Below are 21,761 nucleotides of genomic sequence, written 5' to 3'. Positions count from 1 at the left end.
TAACCGACTGAGCCACCCAAGCCCCCCTAGACATAATTTTCTTAATACAGCTCCACTTATATCAGAGATTGCTTTTTTATAACACACCTAGTGTAGCATGATTGTCAGTAATCACAATGTGATCAAATATTATTTGTCTGGTATTTTATTAGAAGAATGTATTTCACGGCACCATTTATAGATGGTGTTTCATCTGCAATGTTGAGTTCCTTCTACATAAAGAGTAGACAATATTTGCTGGTGCTTCCTTCAGTTCTTTCTGTGCATTATTAAAGTTAGGATCCATTTGGCAATAGGGTATGCTGCAAACCTAACAGTGCTGTCTCAAAACATATGCCTCAGATATTTTGCTGTAATTATAAAACTAAGAGATGTCACTGTTTCAGTAAGTCAATTAGAATACCCCTGGCTTGAAACAGTATCAGGGAAAAATATTTTGGACAGTTTTAGGAATCCTTGCACATAAAGTTATATTAAATGTTTGCATTTGATACTGTCCTGTGTTATATCCATAAATAGCAGCATATCATTTTAGTTAGAGTATAGGTTTTGAAATCATACAGATCTGGGTTGAAATCCCAAGCCTGTCAACTGGGAGCTATGTGTCCTTGGGCCATTCTGCTCATGAGCCCTAGATCCCTCAACCCCAACATGAAGTTATAACTACAAAATGAATAAATGAGAAATTATATGTAAAATATTTAACCCAGTGCCCAGTATATAGTAATCAATCACTCAACTCAATGGAATTTAAAAAATTAATGTGTGTAATGTACTACAGTGTATCCCAATTCTTGCAAGTTTTTATTTACAGTTATCTAGGGGGAGGAAAAAAATTATTTTTCCTACTACCCGTTTAGTTTCTCTGGGTGGGAACCTATATGGTGGATTGATAAGACAGATTAAAAAGAGAAAAACACACAAATTTAACATAAGTTCTATATGGCAATAGAATCTTTATAAGGAAATGATGACCTTATGAAATGTTAAACCTGAGTTTTTGTACTAGGTTTGACAAAGAGCAGAAAGTTGTGGGAAAACAGGATATACTAAAAGGGTATGAGTGAAGGGTAATAAACCGGAGGAAATTTAGGCCTGTTCTCTTGGATTCCTCCTGACATCCTTCTGTCTTCAGAGATAAGGATGCTCCTTTTTTCTGGTTACAGAGAGGGCACCTCTTATAAGAGGGCCTTATGACCTGCTTCAGGTAATGAGGGGAAGGTTAGAGAGTCCTTCTTGCACCTGTTGTTTCACACAAGCTTTCAGCTTAAAATCTTTAATATGTCAAGGTGCCATATTTAAGGAAGGATATTCTCATCCCATTCATGGTCCTTACTGTTACATGGCTGATGACATTATATGAGCATACTTGTCACCTATTTAAATTCAAGAGCTGGCTGCCATCTGCATAGAGACAAATGAAGCCTTTTTCTTTGCTGTGATTTTAGTTCCTTTTGTCTCTTGATATAGCACCATGTGTACACTTAAGTTCTGCATTTCTGCATTGAAATGTGTTGTTTTAAAATTAAGATTATCCTTTGTGACAGAAATGACTGTCATATGCTTTCAAGATTGTCTATCAGTTAAACTCAGGTATCTGAGTTGCATAACACCCAGATACTTGGAAAATTATGGGGACTGATGTTGCAACTATTTCTAAGTGCCTTCCTCATTAAAAAGTACTTATATATACATATAATGATAAGACTTTATTATTATTTAAGTATGCAAATATGAATGCCTATTACCATATCACTAACTTGACTCTGGACTCTATTTTTACATTCATGCACCTAGTGTTGTTTTATATTAATTATATCAGTAGTTAATCATTGTTTTTGCTTCTTCCCTCCAATGAGAAAACATTTTGGAGCCAATTATGCTTCTGTGATGAGGACTGAGTATGCCCCCCCCCTTTTTTTGGTATGTTTTTCCTTAGTCTAGAAATTAATTTTTATTAACTCATCATTATGTTCATTACATCAATAAATCAGCAAGTATTTATTGTGCACCCAGTGTTCACCAAAGCAGCATTTTGTTGCCTTTAAATTGCTTATAAATATCTCAGTTACTTGCTAATTCACTGTGTAGATTAATTGACCTTGATCTAGTTATAGATTTAAATTATGTTCTCCTGGAATCTTAAAAGTTTCAAGGGCTCACTTTTCCAGACATAAGTTAGTAAATGAAAGTATATAAATTAAAATTGCAAGCATGCCTATCTCTTTCATACTATCTATTCAAGAATCCTGCTAGTGTTGCACTGTGTTTTAACTAGCTGGTCTATGTTGTATTTTAAAAGGCCAAAGAAGTAAGGCTCTAGAAAAAGAGCTATGGTTTTTATGTGGGAAGTATTTCAATAATTTCTTATGATGGAGGCCTCTCTAAACACATTTTCTCTTACCAGAATAGGAAGGGCAATCTGAGGGCTTCATTTAACTGAACATTATTATAGCATAAAAGTAATAGAAAATAATTATTATTTCTGCTGAAGTTCCACTTGTCAGTTGAGCCTTAGCTGCTTGTGAACTCAAGAGTCATGATCTAAGTGATTTATCTTCTTTCTCCATTCCCAACATTGACATGAGAGTAGACAGAATCAGCTACAACAAGTTCTATTTTTCCTCTTTCTGTGCCTGTAGCAGTAGCTCTGTGGAACGTGTATGATTTCGACCGTTAGCTACAATCTTTTTCTGAACTTGCACTCTTAACTGTATGTAACTGGAAAGGCTGTTACAAAAATGAGCTAGAAATATTGCGGTAGTATTTTTTTTTTTTTACCTGGAGAAAAAGTGAAGAAAAACTGCTATGTTAAAACAAATTTTTGTGGTATCCAAAATCGAAATGATACTAATTAATGTAAAATGGGCATTATGAAAAAAAGTTCAAGATTAAGGTAGGTACTGTTTTGCTTACATATGTGCATATGTGCGCGTACACACACACACACACACACACACACACACACACACACACACACACATATTTTGCAAGTATTTAATGGCCCTGAATTCACATAGACAATATATAGTTGACTAAGCTAAGGGAGAAGATTCATTAGACCTGCTGGCTCCTCCAAATGCATAAATTTAACTTAGACATGATGTGCAGACATCAGTTCTTCAGTAGTCATAGAAACTACATAGATACTCTTAGCAGATGCCTCTGGCATACATAGTATTCCCTTGGCTCAACTCTGTTTTCACCCAGACCCAAAGTGAACTATTTTGTTGGCACTCAGGCCTATCCCAGTTACCTAATTGTCAACTCAAATGCCTCCTACTTGTCTTTCAGCATTCTGCCATAAGACTTCCTGAGGACCAGTAGTTTGCTCAGCTAGCACCCATCTGCTTATGTGCAGGGAAGTTCATGCCAGTGAAGATTGTTTTCAGTCACTGGCAGAAAAGTCCTGTGCATCATTACCCCAGTTTTATATTTTTCAGAGATCTGGGCAGAATTTGGTCCTCCTTGCCAACAGTGACAACTTCAATAATAACACATATTGTAGCTTTTCTTCTTTTTTCATCTCTCTCTCCCTGTTGCTTAACACTTAGTTCCTGGGATCACCTCCCAAATAAACTACCTGCATCAAGGTCCTTACCTTGTCCTCTACTTTCTGGGGATTCCAAATGAGAGTATTATGCCATATAGGAACATTTGAATTGATTATGTTTGAATACCTCCAAACATTTGTAGGCATAATCAATCCATAAGTATTTGCCAACCATTTAGTTATTTAGTGTTATTAGGAAAATATCACACAGCCTTTTGTAAATCTGATTTGACAAAACGTTAATCTTCTTACCACCTCTTTTAACATTTAACATACTGTCTACCTTCTTGGAAAGCAACTGTCATCTTGTTGGTGCAGTAACACTTACATGTTTGAAACAGTTGGCCGATACTATGAGAATCTGTGCCTTTCTGCCATTTTACTGATTACTGAATTTCTTGGTAGCACACTAATTGGAGTGATGTCTTACTCCAGAAGTCTCAAGGTGATCAATTTCAGCAGAACTTTCTACCTAAAGCTTATCTTTCAAAAGCAGGCTCTCTTGAAAGGTATGGTTCACATAGGAAGTTGTGAAAAACTTTGTAGAAGAGGAGGGATTTTACCCAATTTTAGATAACTGTGTTGGAGACTGTGAAAGTCAGTATTAAATTAGCGGTATGTGCAAGGGCACAGATGTAGGAGAATCATTATGTTTCATCCAAAAGAGATACTTAGGGAGAAAGTAGTCCTATAACCAACTTGCTTTTTCTTGTGTAAAAATGGAAGTTTATGTGCAAAAAAAATAGTATATAAAAATGAAAGCAAGGCATCCATTCACACACAGCTTTTCAGAGGGAAAATAAAATGTGTCATAACAAAAATGCTGGCATATATTTACTTAGATATCTTGGACTTGTAGGTGTGTAAAAGATGTAGTATAGCTATTTTACATTTGCATACATGATCTGGCTTGATGAATATCAATGTTTTTCTTCCATTGTATTATCATAACCAAGGATAAAGTAATTATCACAGAACTGGGAGAAAACAGGTTGTATTATCCCATGCACCTATTCTAACTTTTGCATGTTTGACTACCTGGTCAGAATGGCTGTGGAGGATCAATTACATAAACCATGTCCACAACCATCTTCTGTGGGAGGAAAGGGACCGGAAAAAGCAAGAATGTGTTTGTTTTCAGAGTAAACAAAACAAAACAAAACAAACAAACAAAAAGACAAAAAAAAAAAAAAACCCTCTCCCTCTACAATACTGTCAAGAGAAGTGCTGACTATTTCAAACATTTTGTTTATCCTTCCATTATGAGTTTAAGACTATGGACTGAATTTGCTTTTTTATTTGTCCAAATGCAAATAAACTAAGTTTGTTAATGACCCATTTTTTTCTGGTGGTAGCTTTAAGAAAGGCATCAAACGTCATAAAATTAAACCAATTAACTTCAACTGTCTTGCTTCTTTCTCTAGTGAAGGAGTCATATGGCTCTAGAAACGATAAATAAATTCTTTTAAAGTCTTAATATACCCTTCATTGGCCCTTTCTGAATATTCCCAACTACATATCAGAAATATAGATCTGGTCCTATTAAACTGCCATTTATTAATATTAACAAAGTAGCATTGCTGCCAGAAGCAAAAGCAGAAAAACAATTTATCTCTCTGCCTTCTTGAAGTGTGCAAGATAAATATGTACCAATTTTAAATGAAAGTGAACATCAGTAAACTAGACAGATTTATTGAGTTAGCTTGTAGCAAAATGAGCTTGTTCCGTTTTCACATACTTTTTCTGGTAGTAAATGTTTTAATCTATTGATGCCATGGAGAAATGCTACATTAGCTATAAAACAGAGAGAGGGCACCGTTCAGTGACAGGACCAATAATATGTATAGAGCAGTAAACACTTTGCAAGTATTTAATGGCCCTGAATTCAAATAGACAATATATAGTTGACTAAGCTGAGGGAGAAGATTCATTAGACCTGCTGGCTTCTCCAAATGCATAAATTTAACGTAGACATGATGTGCAGACATCAGTTCTTCAGTAGGTGTAGAAACTACATTTGATTTCAAAAAGAAGGAAAACCCATTCTCATAGGCTGCTGCACACCAGAATTTTATATTCTCTTTTTCCTTTGATGGTATAAGCTCTTGATTCTTACTGTTGTTGTGAAGGATTTATTATTTCCCATCTCACATCTCTCCTCTCTAAAACTGGTAGACACAATAGAGCATAGAACCTCACCATGATCTGATGAATCCATGTTACACATGTAACAAGTGAGCTGATATTCAGGGAAGACTTGTGAGTTAAGACGCCATTGTTTGGGATGAAAAAATACCATGTGAGAAATCTAAGAAACGTAAAACTTACCTCCATACTCTATTTCCAAATGTATATGTCATTTACTTAAAAGTAGATACCAGGGGCTCCTGGGTAGCTCAGTCAGTGAAACTTCTGACTCTTGATTTTGGCTGAGGTCATGACCTCATGGTCTGTGGTGAGATGGAGCCCCGTGTCAGGCTGTTTGCTGAGCATGGAGCCTGCTTAAGATTCTCCCTCCCTCTCCCTCTGCCCCTCTCTCCCACTGACATGCTCTTTCTCTCTTAAAAGAATGATAATAAAATAAAGTAAAAGCAAAGTAGAATAAAAGTAGATACCAGATTCAGAGGTCACGTAGTTTTTCGATAAGTGGCAAATCAGCCAAAATTCACAACTTGAGATTTCATGCAAAATATCATACTTTGAATCTATTTTTCAAACTTTGTTAAGTTTGAAATAGTGTATCGCACCATTGTGTTACTTCATTTTCTGGGTGAGAAAAATTAGTCAATATAAAATGACCAGTAATCTTCTTGGGAGACTATGCAGACCATCCAATGAGCATAAATCTTACAGCCAAGATTATCTTTTTTCAAATCCTAGTTCTGTTTCTTACTAGACTTGTGACCTTAAGATTTGTTAATTAATTTCTCTATCCCATACTTTCTTGATCTATAAAATGGTGACAATATATACTTACCTTAAAGAGCTGTTTTGATAATTAAATGAGTTAATAGTGTTTTCACACAGTAAACATTCAACAACTGTTAGCTATTGTTGTCGTAAATGCTTGTTTCAAATTATGCATTTATTCATTCATATTTAAAAATGCCCAAAATTGCAAGCTATTTTGTTTTCAGTATTCATTATTGTAAAATGCAGCACAATGGAACAGAGTATAGTAGTTTTTTGTTTTGTTTTGTTTTAGTAATTAGATATTAAGCTAAAAATCACATGGATTTATTAAACCTCATATTTAGAAAATATTCACTTCAGCATAGCAGTTACACAATCCACATCTACATTTTATTTTAAAATTTCGTTTCCCTTTATTTTGCCTTTGGTAATATGAGTAAAGTTATACCACTTATTCAAAAGCATCAAAGGTAAGAGATGTACTGATTTAACGAATTCAAACTATTTACTGAATAGCTTCCACATTCCAGGTACTATTCTGGATGGTGGGACACAGCAGTGAAGAAAATGGAGAGAGTCCTTGAATATATACAACTAACTTTCTAGTAGATTAACAGAGTATGTCACAGTGTGAGGGTTTCTAAGGAGATATATTTTCTATCTGAAATGTATTTGTATTTAATGTTGTATTTTTTAAAATAATGACCTAATACAGTAGACATAATAATAGTACTTACATAAATACTTCATAAAAATTGTATATACTTCATGTTGTGCCTACACATAAGAAATTAAAATTTTAATAAATACCAACTGCAGTTGACTAGATATCAATTGCTTTTTTATTTAATTTTGTCTCCAAGGAAGGTTATTTCACTAAAAAGTAAACAACAACAATAGACACTAATAATATTATACCACTGATAGTGCCTTACGTGGTGCTCTAACGAGCAAATTCATTCTTATGATCCTTTACAGGGAGCTGCTTCTACAAACAGTTGGAGGCTAGTTAGTTTAAACAGACAGTGAAGTATGTTGCCACCAGTCCAATAGGAAAAGAATAATGTAATGACTTGTTTCATTCCCTAAAACTCTGTTTTTCCTCTCAACTGACACATTTCAGTAAAATAAACAAAAAGTGCATTCAGTGAATTACTGAACAGATGTTGGTTGAGTGTTATAAAGAATGGGAGGGAAAACACACTTTGTTGTCTGTTTGTTTTAATTTAATTTTAGATTTAATATCTTAGCTTTGGGTATTGTACTGCATTACATACATTTGGGGGGCTGTCTGCTCATTTTGTTACCTCACTTTGACCTAGCTAATGCACAACTCTCGTTTAAGGAATCTTTATTCCTTCTGTCACTGTCTTTCAAAGGAAGGACATAAGTCCATAAGGAAACCAGATTGTGAAGAATCCGCCCTCTTTCTCAGGAGCACACAGTTCCTGGGTCAAATATTATAACATTGTTGAGCTAGACCCCATTGTGAATGTTTTCCACTGCAAGTCGGAAATAAGTAGAAATTGTTTACTACACAATTAACTATGTTTGGCTGGGCCAAGGGCGTCTTGACACAGAATTGTCACAGATACACTATGATGGACCCTGAAGAATTAAAGAAACAGGAAACTCCTATGAGAAAACTGCTACTTCTATAGTTTTCTAAGCTCCAAAATTAATAAAACATGTTTTTTTCCCCTTCAATTAGGAAAAAAAGTAGCAAACGATTTTATGTATGCCACTTTCCTTTTTGGCACATTTAATCCTTCTACCCCTGCATTTGTTTCACCTCTGCAGACATTATTGATTTAAGTCAAACACTGGCCCCTCACTTTACAGTGACCAACTGTGCCTTGTGAGTCTGGAATCTGACACTGCCCTAAAAGATATCCAGAGAAAGCCTCTTGTCTGAAAACAGATCTTAACTAGATGGTTCTGAGAAGTTCTTTAGCAAAAAATCAGTATAATAATTTTTTTCAATATGCATTATTGCCAGTTATTAATACTAACTTTAAAAAACTTTTTGTTTCTTTGTTGCAATCACAATCAGATATCGTCACTGACAGCAGGACATCAAAAACGGTATTTTCTATACCCATTAAATATAACTTAATGGGTGGAGCAGGGCTGGCACTTAGAAAGTAATAGAGGTAGGTGAGAACTCTATTCCCTCGCTCAGTTAATGAAATTATTCAACGATAACAAATAATGCAAGTACCATGTACTTGTAAGATAGTGGTTTAGCACTTGGTTTCTGATATCAGAGGCCTGGCATTGGATCCTGGTCTGTCATGTTAATTTATCTGTATCATGGTTTCTTTTTTTCCAATATTGAAGTAGTAATACTGTCTACTTTATGGCAGTAATGTAATTGTTAAGTGGATAATATGTGTAAATTATTTAAAACCATAAGCTAGTAAACAGTAAGCACTCAATTAATATTAGTTATCCTCATTATTTTTGCCCTAATCCCTTTCTTATTAGCCAAAGAGCAAAGCATAGAGGTTAAGCGTGTAGGCCTAGAAGTTCAAATGCCACCTCTACCAATTGCTAGTTAGTGGCCTCTGTACTCAGTCTCCCCATCTGTATAATGGTGACTATAATCTCAACAGAGTTGTTGTGAAGATTGAATAAGATGATATAGATAATATATTTGGCAAATAGGCTAATATAGTATAAATGCTAAGTAAATAGCATTATTTACTATTTTACTAATATTAAAACTTATTGTTTTAATATTAAGGAGAAACTTCACAGAGATTACAAAATCATCCTAGCAATTGATTGTAGAATAAATATTTTGCAATGTGCAGTTGTATAGGTAGCTAAAGAGATAATGGACTCCACTGTAGAGGGATAAGATGTTCTACCTACGGAGAATTTTTGTGCCTTCTTAGCGGAAATAAAAGACACGCTTTGCTATCTGTAAGATTTGTCTTCTTCTCTTTTGTTGATATCATTGAAGAAACCATACGAAGTTTATATTTGGAGCCATTTGCCTGTGGTTTTAAAAGCATGTCAGTGCCAACATTTATTTACCACCACTTATAACAGGACAATGAAATCTAACCCAGTAATGCCTGGGTGTATGATAGAGACTATTCTGCCTTCAAGAACCTTCAAATGTTTCCAGGAGAAGGCAAAAATACCGGGTGCCAAGAGAATGGTAAATGAGACAGTATAATTGAAATGAACTAGAATAGATATTGGCAAGCAGTGGCCATGGGATAAACATCCATTGGATTGTTTTTCTACTAGCCCATGAGCTAAGTATACCTTTTACATTTTTTAATTAAGAGATGTTAAAAAAAAAAAAAAGATGACGACGACAACGGTGATGACAGCAGCTATGCAGTGCAGCCTGTATGTGTCTCTCAAAGTGTCATTTACTATCTGGCCCTTTGCAGAAAAGGCTTGCCAATCCTCAGACTAGAACATTATTGGACACCTCCCTCCCCACAAACTAAGCTGAAATCACACATTTATTCAACATGGGACTGCTAAATAAAGCAGTAATCATGAAGGAAGAACTTCGAACCTACTGTAGAATTTGGCTTAACTAGAAATAGGAGAAGATGTGAGGCATTCTGAACAAGGGCAACAGAGTGAGAGAAAGTTGAAAAATATATGGAAGTGTGGAGTATATGAAATAAGAATGAATAAACCATTATGAAGAATATGATTAGGCTATAGGATTAATAAGACATAGAAATGGAAAAATCCTATGTGTGCTCTCTCTCTCTCAAAAATGTAAAAAATAAAATAAAGTAAAAAAAAAAAAGTAAAGTAACTTGATTTCTTTCAGCTTCTGATCTTTCTCATCAGTAAAATTAGAGCAGTCGTTCCTGTCCTCACAATACATAAAATTGTGAAACAAATAAAAAAAAATATTACATTACTTAATAATTTGTTTTTAATACTATTAAGAGTTTAAAAGTAAATTGTGATTTGGGGCTAATATCTAATTCTCTGGCTTCATTTGTTTTTTTATTTGTAACATATTGGCTGAGAATAAATGACATCTAAAAGAATTCAGCCCCCAAACCACAGTAATTACAACATATTTACTAAATATGTAGGATTAGATTAGATGAATTTTAAAGATCTCATTTATTGCATCTCCAGAGCTGGATGCATAGAACCTAGTAACAGGAATCAGTCAAAAATATATTTCTCAGGAACAAATGGATGACATTTTACACAAGAAGTTAGAACAGTTTGTAGTCAAACTGTTGTTTTATTTTTAACTACAACTTCTCTTAACGATGCCCTCTCTCTGCTACTCACTTCTATTTTTGTATGTTTTTTATCTCTTTACACAAGTTCCTCTGCAAGCATTTCAGAATAGCTTATTGTTGGTAAATAAGTGCACTGAAAATCACCAATTGTTAGACTGCAATTTTTCCTGAGGCAGAGATCAGTTCCTTCTCTGTAACATGTTCGTAAAAGAACCACCAAATCCACAAAGTTTCTCTGAGGATTAAATAAAATGATCCTCAGGAAAACTATTCACATAGTTACACATTCAGTAAGTTAGGTGTTATGATTATAATTACATGTCTCTGTATTCACAGCTCTAAAGGTCTTGCAAATAACAAGTACATTCAGTGGACCTAATATAAATATACATTATAGTCTTACACACTCTGAGGGGACTCTGCCTTTGTTTCTTGTTCAGCAACTTTAAATGCCATGCTGTTGTTACACAGTGGTAACAGGTCATTATGATGGGGGTACATCATTGATGAACCAAATGTAATGTTGTCTTTACTACCAATAATATTTTAGAAAAATTATTATTTTTACTAGAAGCTATTACTGATATATTCTCCAAAGAGCCTACTAATAGCACCGTTTTCTTTTAAAAGGCTAAATTAGCAGGAAGATTTTACAGATCCATCAAAAGGATGGCAAGTTAATACAAAATAAAAAGTAGTTTCAGTTTCTGCACCCTCTATTGATATTGTATTTAAGTGTTTGAATTAGAATGTGGCTACTGAAAGCATCTTGTAAATTATTGACATTTTCAATCTACACACTCCAAGATGAAATTCATTAGAAGGTAATAATTTTGGAAACACATTATATAAAGCCATTGTAATACAGAGGTGCTTGGGCAGCACTTTTATTCACCAGTGCACGGCTATTACTTGAAAAACATAATTTAGAAGCTGAGCTGCAGAGATTACCCATGTCTTTTCATTAAATAAAGGATTAGCACCTTATTTACTGAAAGAGACAGATGTCTGTCAGAATTTTTGATATGAAGTATACCAAAATTAATGAACTTCACAGGTCTTTTTTATTTCTATTTACTGAAGTGCTTCTGTATTTTATTGGTGTATGTGAAATAGAAAAAGAGAATTTTCTCTGTTTCAGAATAATGAGAATTAACAGGACATGAGGTATTCAGCACAGTTTTGTTTCTGGTGATAAGAAACATCTTGTTTCCTTGGGCAAGAAATGAGGAAACTTTTTTTTTTTTAGAAAATTATTATTATTTTGTCTTCTTTGGAGAGGCTTTGCATCAGTAGTCTCAGGGTTAAAAGCCCTGAAAAACATGACATGCAGTCTCATTCCCTGAAAATACTACAGTACGACTCATCATTGCATGGAGGCTTAAGAAACACTAATTGCACTTTTCTTACGTGCTGCATATTGGAGATGCAACAATGGATAAGATCACTTGTATTTGAATTTCAACTCTACCACTCACTAATCAGAGAGCAGTGCCTCTTTGAGACAGATGGAAGGGACCTGTTTCTTCATTTGAAAAGTTAAGATAAAGAGAATATCTACTTCATAAGGTTTCTCAGAGATGATTGAATGAGTACTGTATGAAAAACTTCAGGGCAATATATGGCACATGACACATGCTTAGCGAATGTTCTTGTAACAGAGTGCTTACCCTCAGGAAGATTCCATTTGTGTTAAATATGCCCTCCAAAGTGCACTCTCACATGAATTTCTTGACAGAAAGGAAATGGAGAGCAAGAATGCAACAAACACTTTCATTGAGTTTACAGGTAGTGAGAGCCAGTGTTTATTACACAAATGACAGACTCTTCCATCTGTCAAGGTTGTTCTTAGTCAACTCCTTTAACCCTTGAGTTTTTGTTGAATCATCTTTGATGTAGGAATAACAAATACCACATCACAGTGTTGTTTGAAGAACTAAATCAAGTGATTCATATGAAAACATTTTGTTAAAGTATAGAGTGGTATAGAAGTGAAAGTATTATTGTAAACTTCTGATTATTCACTTATAGATGGCCTTTTTTATAGATGATACACCAGCAAATTTTCATCCAAGACTGATTTTTTATTACTCACTTAGTTTCCTTTATTGCTGTCTCCTTCACTGCCCAGCTGGCCAGTGATAAGGGTATTTTAATAGTCCAAGCCAAATGTAACCAAGAAAATAATGCTGTTTAAAATAATAATAAATTTAAATGATAAAAAAGGTACTTATAATTTTTAATGTCGTATAACTATCTCTTGTTCCCCATAAATATTTTTATTTGTATGTTACAGAAATATAGAGGCATCATTGGATTATATAACATGGATGGGAAATATCTAGTACGACTTACAGTTTAAAATAAAAGAAAATTTAACCTATATTAGAATTAGATACAATTTCATAGTTCTTAGTTATGACAATTTAGTTCTAACAATTTTTAGCACGCAACAATTTTATTTCTCTGTAATTTGCAATGCAATTTGGAAAAGACTGGCAATGCGTGCATATGCTCTCTCATCCATACCTTTTCTAATTAAAAAATGCAATTCAAAAGTACTGCATATGGTATAGATATGGATAGAACTAATAACATCTTATTTTTTCTAAACAATAACATGGCTATTGGCTATATATTATTTCTCTTTTATGAACTGTTGGGAAATAAAGACAAAATTTACTAGTCTTTTTTTCTTTCCTGTTTCTGCCTTTTATACAGAATAAAATTACCCTTAGTTTGAATTTGTCATTTACTCTAACCACAGGATATAGCTTACAACATTAAGTTTGACAAAGGACAACAATGAAATCACTTTGAGGAAATATATAAACATATTTGCAGAGGCTGAATGGACAATAAAAATAGTTTGGGGATTAAAAGTGAAGAGAGAAAAAAAGAGAGTAACTAGTTCCACAGAGGATTGGAAATGAACAGTGACACTATAATGCCAGAATTCAGGATATTGGACCAGACCAAAAGACAGGAGGTACTGAAGAAGGCTGAACACAGTTTTCATCGTACGATTCATTTATTTATGATCTCATTACAGAGAGGAGAGAAGGGAGTATTTTTGGTCTGTGTTTTTAGATCATTACAGGCTGTTTTATAGCAACACTTTGTTCTCTCCGATATAATTCTCAAGACTATTCGTATAGTTTTTCTTATTTCCCTTTTTTTCCCTCCAGTTTTACACTTAATTAGTTGGAGATACATATTGCACATGAATTGCACCTTCCTCCACATCCATTAAAATACAAAGGCATTGTACAGATAATACATTGCACATATGATTATATATAGCAAATCTAGATTCTTTTCACCATTTTTTTTCTTTTTACTACATGCTTAAGACATTAAGAAGCAGAATTAATCACCTCTATTTTGATTATATATTAATTCAGCAGCTATTCACTGAGTACTTATGCACCAGGCATTATGAAGGATATAGTGTCAAGGGTGTTAACTTGTGTCCATACAGTTTGTTTGTATGAGTGTTTTTTGTTTGTTTGTTTGTTTGTTTGTTTCCCCAGGGGAAAGAAGCTTCTAGAGTCAGAACCACATGATGGACAGTGACTGGCTAATCCTCGATCTTACTAAGCTTTTCAGTGACAAATTATGTTTGCCTTGCCAGTTTTTGTTAAAGGGAATATGATTTGTGTATGCTTGTTTCTACTTAAATTATAGGATTGTTTTACTAGAGTCTTGAAAATAGCAAATAAATGATAAATGAGCTACAGCCAGTCATGACATAGGCAAGCAAGAACATAATAATTTTCTCCAAAGTGAAACTGCCTAATAAATCTTAATTTTGAGTAACCAGCAAGTAACAGAAACACGCTTTACTTAAGCCACAGCTTATACCAATTCTTAGACTGAGACCAGAGCATTAAAATTTTACCTAATGACAATTGAGAAGATAGAAGTAAAAGTTCTTTAAAAATAACAATATCCAGGGATGCCTGGGTGGCTCAGTTGGTTGAGCATCTGACTTTGGCTCAGGTCATGATCTAACAGCTTGTGGTTTCGAGCCCTGCATCAGGCTCTGTGCTGACAGCTCAGAGCCTGAAGCCTGCTTCAGATTCTGTGTCTCCATCTCTCTCTGCCTTCTCCCTCGCTCATACTCTGTCTCTCTCTCAGAAATAAATAGCCATTAAAATTTTTAAAAATAATAACAATATCCATTAAATTATAAGATAGTATTTACAGAATAACAAATAACACTTGATCTTAGCCAAAAGGCAGAGAAGCGATGAGAATAACAAATATCAATACTTTTGATCACATATCCCATCTTCCTCATTTAGTAGTTGTTGAAAAGGGAAATACTAGTTGCCAAGAAGTTAGGGTAACTGTGCTTTAGAATAATATGAAGAGTTTTATGTAAAATAAAACTCAAGTTTTATGAGTACACATTTGATGTTTCAGAATATAAACCTTCTATATACAGTTCTCAAAAGGATATATATTTAGATGTATTTCAAGGAACAAAATTAGTTCTAGAAATTCTTTTGTAACCTAGTTGTTGAAAAAATGTCAACTTTAGTATGACTTCCCACTCCCAACCTCCATTTTCATTGTAATGTGCCTTGAGTCCAAACTTTTGAGACTATTGATTGAATAATTTCTTAAGGTGCTTAGTTATGCTTCTTCTAGTTGTCAGTCTGAACCCAGATTTGTTAGTATTCTATTCAGAGCATGAAGTGCATGTCTTAAGAGTTTAACTGATATGTAGTGAGGCATATAGTCCAATGAACACTGCAGTCACTCAGTAAAGATTGAACATAATGATAAATTGTAAGAGTATAGAATTGCTAAAAGAGTCCTAGAAATACTATTAAAATAAGATTTGTGTATTAATGAGATAAGGAATCTTTTTAAAAAACTACATTTGCAACTTCTTAAGCATAACTTTTGGCATATACTAGCTTTGCGTTCTAACACATGTAATATTGAGCTTTCAAAAAAGTGAATGGGGAGAAATGAATGTGATTTTGACAATAGAAGACAACAGCTTAGGTCAAAGCACAAAATCTCACCTAAATGCAATTACCCAAACAGTATTTCTCCTGTGTTTTGAAACTTCCTTAGAGTTTTATTTATTGTGCAATACTATTTTGGTTTATCCATTCTGTTCAAAGTTTTTTAGACTTCTATCATTTGCAATCTGTGATTTTTAAGTTTGTGTTATGAACCCATTCTCCCTCCAACTCTTCCTCTTGTTTTTTGTTGGTCCTTTTTTCTTCTTTTTGTGATTTGGGCAAATTGTCTCTAATGAGAGAAATGTTCGTAAGATAAACAAGATGCTTCTTGATCGGTTACATGAATGCTACAATTTCCCAGAATTTTCCCTGACCTGAATTGGTCAGTACCTTAAAAATAATAATGGGATCTAATTTGAAAGATGCATAGCCATAACACGGTTGAGGATCTGAATTTATTCTTACAAGAGTATGTTGATTCAGTTAAGAATTTCAGAAAAGGCCAGAACAGGTGGCTCATGATTTATGTCAACCCTCTGATAACAGATTTTTCTGAAAGATATTTTTCCATAATATCAAATATTGATGAGTGGGAGGGAGAGAAGTTTCTTCAATAAAGATTCTGAATCCATTATTTAGTGTGAGGAAATTCCGTGTTAATGTGTACCACATGAGGTTTATTTCTCATAAAACTGACATGGAAAATCTTAGGCCTTATGAAACAAGTTACAGAGTAGTTTCTTCTGAAGAAATCAATCCTTGAGATGGGTAAAAAGCAAGACTATTATGTTGAATGGTGATATAAACTATAATATTTTATAAATGAGGCAAGTCAAACTATTTGAAAGCTTTATATGTATAATTACCTTCCTAACTTTAAAAGGGAAATATTGGTGTTCTTATTATGAATCTTAATTTCCTATGTCTATAGTTTGGAATTGTATGTTGTGTTTTTTGTTTTTTGTTTTTTGTTTTTTTCAATCTTAGCTTGATTAACTTTTGCCTTACATTTTCCAAGTCTGTACTATATTTTTTTAAGTTTATAATATGGTTGCTTTTTTAACAAATAATTTTACTAGGGAAATGTTTTTTTAAAAAAAACATTATGTTCAAAAAGCAAGTGTGAATGAAGTAAATTATTAACTTTCAGTTTGGAAGAGGTGAATAAAAAGTGCTTGGCCAATACCGTACCATTAATCTATTCTCTTTTCTCCTTTCTCTCTGTACTTCTCTCTCTCCAATAGAAGTGGAACAAAAAGGTAATTAAATACCTTTCATAAATTATATACTATTTATAGGCTAAGTTATTTAACAGTTTAACATTTAGTTAAAATAATTTTGTATTAATTCTTATCGATTTTATGAAAATTTATTTACTACTTCTGCTGCTCAACTTCACTTTAATCTGTTGTGATGACCAGTGCTGGTTTGATCCTTTTATCCTAAAACAGTTTAATCATGTAAAAATTTCAACCGTGCATTTTCTTCCTCTTTACTTTTAAATAAGTAGTTAGAAATCCGGTAGACGATGATGGATAGTGAATACTTTAGATCTGTTTTTATTTCTCTAGTAGATAATTTTCCATAGCTCTGGTGTGATTTTCCCCATTCCTTTAATTTTTAACTACTGGGGGAAAAGGGGAGATAGTTTTCTGAAATGCCTTATAATAAATTAATTTAGTTACCATGGGCTGATTATTAACAAACCTAAAGTTTATATGCAATGGTGACACAATGCCTATCCAATTCTTTATAATTATAGCCATCATATTAGAATCCTGTGAAATTCTTCTAATCATCAACTTTATTATTGAGTATAAATTGATGATGGCCCTCTATCTTTGCTATGGAAGATTTTGGTAGCCAACTTTGCCCTCAAACTTTTCATTTCTACAAAAGTAAAACTTTGGGCACTTTAATAATATACTTTCCTTTTTAATAACCTGCACATCCTAGCTGAGTTTTATCTTAGATTGTTTTCCATTGGATCCAGGCTTATAGTTGCTGTTGAAGACCTAATCACTAATAACAAGAGAATAATACTTTAATCATTAAAATATGGGTCAACATTCAAATTCCTTATGCTTTCTTAATTGCTCTATCCAATACAGTTCTAATCACTTCAAACATAACAGTGGACTGCATGATTATTTTTCAGTGTGTTTTCTTTGCAAAAAAATACTAGAGCAGTGTTTCCCATAGCAGGTTCAACAGAACACTACACTTTAAACAGGCTCTGTGGAAGGGGGCTCCACGATCAAATTAGTTTGTGAAATTTGCTCACCCCCCCCCCACTTCTGCCTTGGAGATTCGCTAATGCACTAAAGCTATTCAAGTCTCTGCCACAATTCTATTTAATACGATATTTCTTAAACATATGGCTAAGGATCTCTGTTTTCTTTCTGTGTAATATCCACTTGAAACAGGTGCTTCAAGGACCACTCTCTGGGAAACATTGCTTTATGGTCCCTTCATTACAAGCCAGCCAAAACTTCTTACCACTATTCACAGAATGCGCTACTGAATCATACTAAAAATCAAATAAATCAGATAATTCCTGCCCATTTTCGATCTGAAGTATGAGCAGCAAAATATTGTAGCAAGTAATCTTGTTTTTTAATGTTCTTCTCATGTAACAGTAAAAGGTACATGTTTTTAAGTTCCAATACTACTGTATTTAACAGGACATTTTTAACTGATTAAAATCTAGATCTTGGGTTCTTCTCTGTAACCTTTCATCTTTTCTTCTTATTCCTTCTTTCCTTTCTTTTTCTTCCTTTCTCTTTTTCCTCCCAGTATCCATCCATCACTCATTTTTAATTGTATGGGTTGCATGCTCTGTGTGTGCTATAGAAGCTTTAAGAGTTTTTTTGCTAGAAGATTCAGTGGCCTGTACTACAGGGCTTTGCTTTTCCTTTATTATTATACTTATTTACTATTGGATTTATATTTATTTCTTAATGATAAATTATTGAATGGCTAATATCAGAGTGAAATCAATATACATATATTTAATTTCCAAATAAGATAAGTAAAAATATTCTATATAAACCTTTGTATTTGTAAAATACATAGACGTACATCACATCTATATATGTATATCCAAAAATATTGTATAACATGTTTACAAAGGTAAAAATCAAAGGAAAACACAACTACTCATGGAGAGGCCACATTTTTCAGCAGATGAAATCAAAATGATTTTGAACAAAAGTCAAAATCAATATGTAAGACGGTTTGCATACTCAGAAGAATGCAGCAAAATAATTAAGTGGTGGTGGGTATCTCTTGTTAGAAGTACAGTCCATTTGGTAAAAACTAAGAATATGTGACAATATTCAAATTAATATATTTATTATTTTAACTCTTTCCCTTCCAACAGTTTTTCTTTGCCCTGGACTACTAAAAGGAGTATACCAGAGTGAACATTTGTTTGAATCTGACCACCAGTCTGGGGCATGGTGCAAAGACCCTCTGCAGGCTTCTGACAAGATTTATTATATGCCCTGGACTCCCTACAGAACTGATACCCTGACTGAGTACTCATCCAAGGATGACTTCATTGCTGGAAGGCCAACTACAACCTACAAGCTCCCTCACAGGGTGGATGGCACAGGATTTGTAGTGTATGATGGAGCTTTGTTTTTCAACAAAGAACGCACCAGGAACATAGTAAAGTTTGATTTGCGGACTAGGATAAAGAGTGGAGAGGCTATCATAGCAAATGCCAATTACCATGATACCTCTCCTTACCGATGGGGAGGCAAATCTGACATAGACCTGGCAGTGGATGAAAATGGGCTCTGGGTGATCTATGCAACAGAACAAAACAATGGTAAAATTGTCATTAGTCAATTGAACCCTTATACTCTACGGATTGAAGGGACATGGGATACTGCATATGATAAAAGATCAGCTTCCAACGCATTTATGATTTGTGGGATTCTGTATGTGGTCAAATCTGTATATGAGGATGATGACAATGAGGCCACAGGGAATAAGATTGACTACATTTATAACACTGACCAAAGTAAGGATAGTTTGGTGGATGTACCATTTCCCAATTCATACCAGTACATAGCAGCTGTGGATTACAACCCCAGGGACAACCTTCTTTATGTTTGGAACAACTATCACGTCGTGAAATACTCTTTGGATTTTGGACCTCTGGATAGTCGATCAGGTAAGTTTGACTTTTGATGATACTCAAGGGGGAAATATTTATAGTTTGTTTTCAATAAGTTTCTTGTACATGTGATTAGACTACCTTTATTGTCTTCCTTCTGGCCTATGTACCTGCAAATTGTTCATTGTCTTTTCGTCTAAAAATGTTGTCATTAATTACTTTCAGCTGTTAAAAAAAGGTATAAGAAACTTTCTCTTCTTTGTATAGCTAGTCTCCACTCTTAAGTCCTTCTTTGAAGGACATTTTTATTATCAGCTGGTTAGCTCTTTGTGTAGGGAAGTGCACAAAAGCTTTGCTAAAATAGAATGCCATCCTGTCTAATTAATTGTGACATGCCCTCTCCACTTGGAAAAATGTCAAGGCCTGCCTTGATATGATGCTTCGGGAGCCCTACGCCAATATATTCACTTTGCAGACAGCTTTGTATATGACCACTCCTATTGGGAACATTGTCAGTTCGCGTGTAGATATGTCTGAGTGTACCTAATTGGACGTATACAGAAAAATGTTTATAACTGGTAAATAGAGGAAAAAAACAGACCTCAATTTTGTAAGAAACAACAATGCAAAACACTGTTTTGAACAAACCACAAATAGTTTTTAATTTTAATTATTTGAAATTGTCTTTTTCCTCTCTAGGACATACTGTTTCCTTTTAATATTGTCTAAAGATAGTGACAAATTGCTCTATTATCTTAAACTTTTATTTATATAACTGAAAAGAATTATCTTAGTTTAGAGATTCAATTATTTTAACTACCAATAATGCTCTTCTTCATGATAAAGTGTAATGGAAAACTAAGGTACAGGTATCTGAATTTTGATAGTAATATAGCAGTTCATAGATTATATTCTGTCTTTCAGTGCTTACATGTTAATATTACTTATTTTCTGCATTGCTTTTACCATGCTTTTACTAGCATGCCATTCTGCTTCCTAACTATTTCATTATATACATATCTTCTTACACAAATAGATTCTAAGTTCCATATGGCCAGTGACCTTTACCCATCCTTTATATATATGTGTATATATATACGTATATATATATACGTATATATATATATATATATATATATACGTATATATATATAATGTGGCCATTATTTCTGCTTTATCAGACACTAGTATATATGTGGCATATATAAAATAAAGGGTTAGTAACTCTTTGTTGAATAAGTGGATGAATGAATGAATGAATGAATAGCTTTCCACTTCTTATTCTGATAGAATGAGAAATTAGTTGGCCTTTTCTCTAATCTGAAAGGCCTTGGTCAGAGTGACAGCAGTTCTTTCCATGGCCAGCGATGCTGGTATTATATTGAACTACCTCCTATGGAAGGAGAAGCCTAAATATGCAATAGCAACAAAAGCAACTTCTCCTTACTAAATCCTCAAAAAATCTCCTAGACCTAGTACGGTACCTGGCTCACCACTGTATAGGTAAGTTTTTTTTTTTTTTTTTCAATTCAAGACACCCTTCAGTTGAAAACCTAAGCAAGAATCAACCATCTGCAGTACTCTCAGAAAATATTTTTTTCATAGCTGTGATATTCTTAAAATTTATATCTTGTTAATGAAAACTCTCTGTGTGTTTCTTAGCCTTTTCTGACATTTAAATTACATTAGAACGTAATTTCTAATTGCCTCCAAAGAAATAATAATTCATATTTTGTGGTTAATCAGTGAAGAAGGGATGGTAACATACTTCAAATTTTATTTATAGAAAATATTATACATTATTTTTATATAGAATAATGAATAGGTTATATTTAATTAGCATTCTAGATTTAGATTTGATGAATTGAAGCAAATTCTTAGCTTTCTAAATTATCCTTAAAGAGCAAGGTGATACCATAGTCTCATTTTAGATGAATGACACAAAG

The 21,761-nt window shown here is 33.7% G+C and overlaps 1 protein-coding gene across 33 annotated transcripts in view; it reads left to right on the top strand.

Moving 5' to 3' along the window:
- The window catches only part of ADGRL3 (adhesion G protein-coupled receptor L3), an 813,483-nt gene that overhangs the window by 516,209 nt on the left and 275,513 nt on the right, over window positions 1-21,761 (top strand). For all 33 annotated transcript variants that reach the window (XM_053901514.1, XM_053901520.1, XM_053901521.1 and 30 more), the window contains one exon: window positions 19,072-19,872. In XM_053901514.1, the coding sequence (XP_053757489.1) occupies window positions 19,072-19,872 (801 nt within the window). The remainder of the gene's footprint in view (window positions 1-19,071; window positions 19,873-21,761) is intronic.

Source organism: Panthera pardus, unplaced genomic scaffold (genome assembly GCF_024362965.1).
Source record: "Panthera pardus isolate Hobbes unplaced genomic scaffold, ASM2436296v1 HiC_scaffold_13, whole genome shotgun sequence".
Taxonomy (NCBI): Eukaryota; Metazoa; Chordata; class Mammalia; order Carnivora; family Felidae; genus Panthera; species Panthera pardus.
Note: the sequence above shows the minus strand (reverse complement) of the source record. Positions and strands in the feature narration are given on the sequence as shown.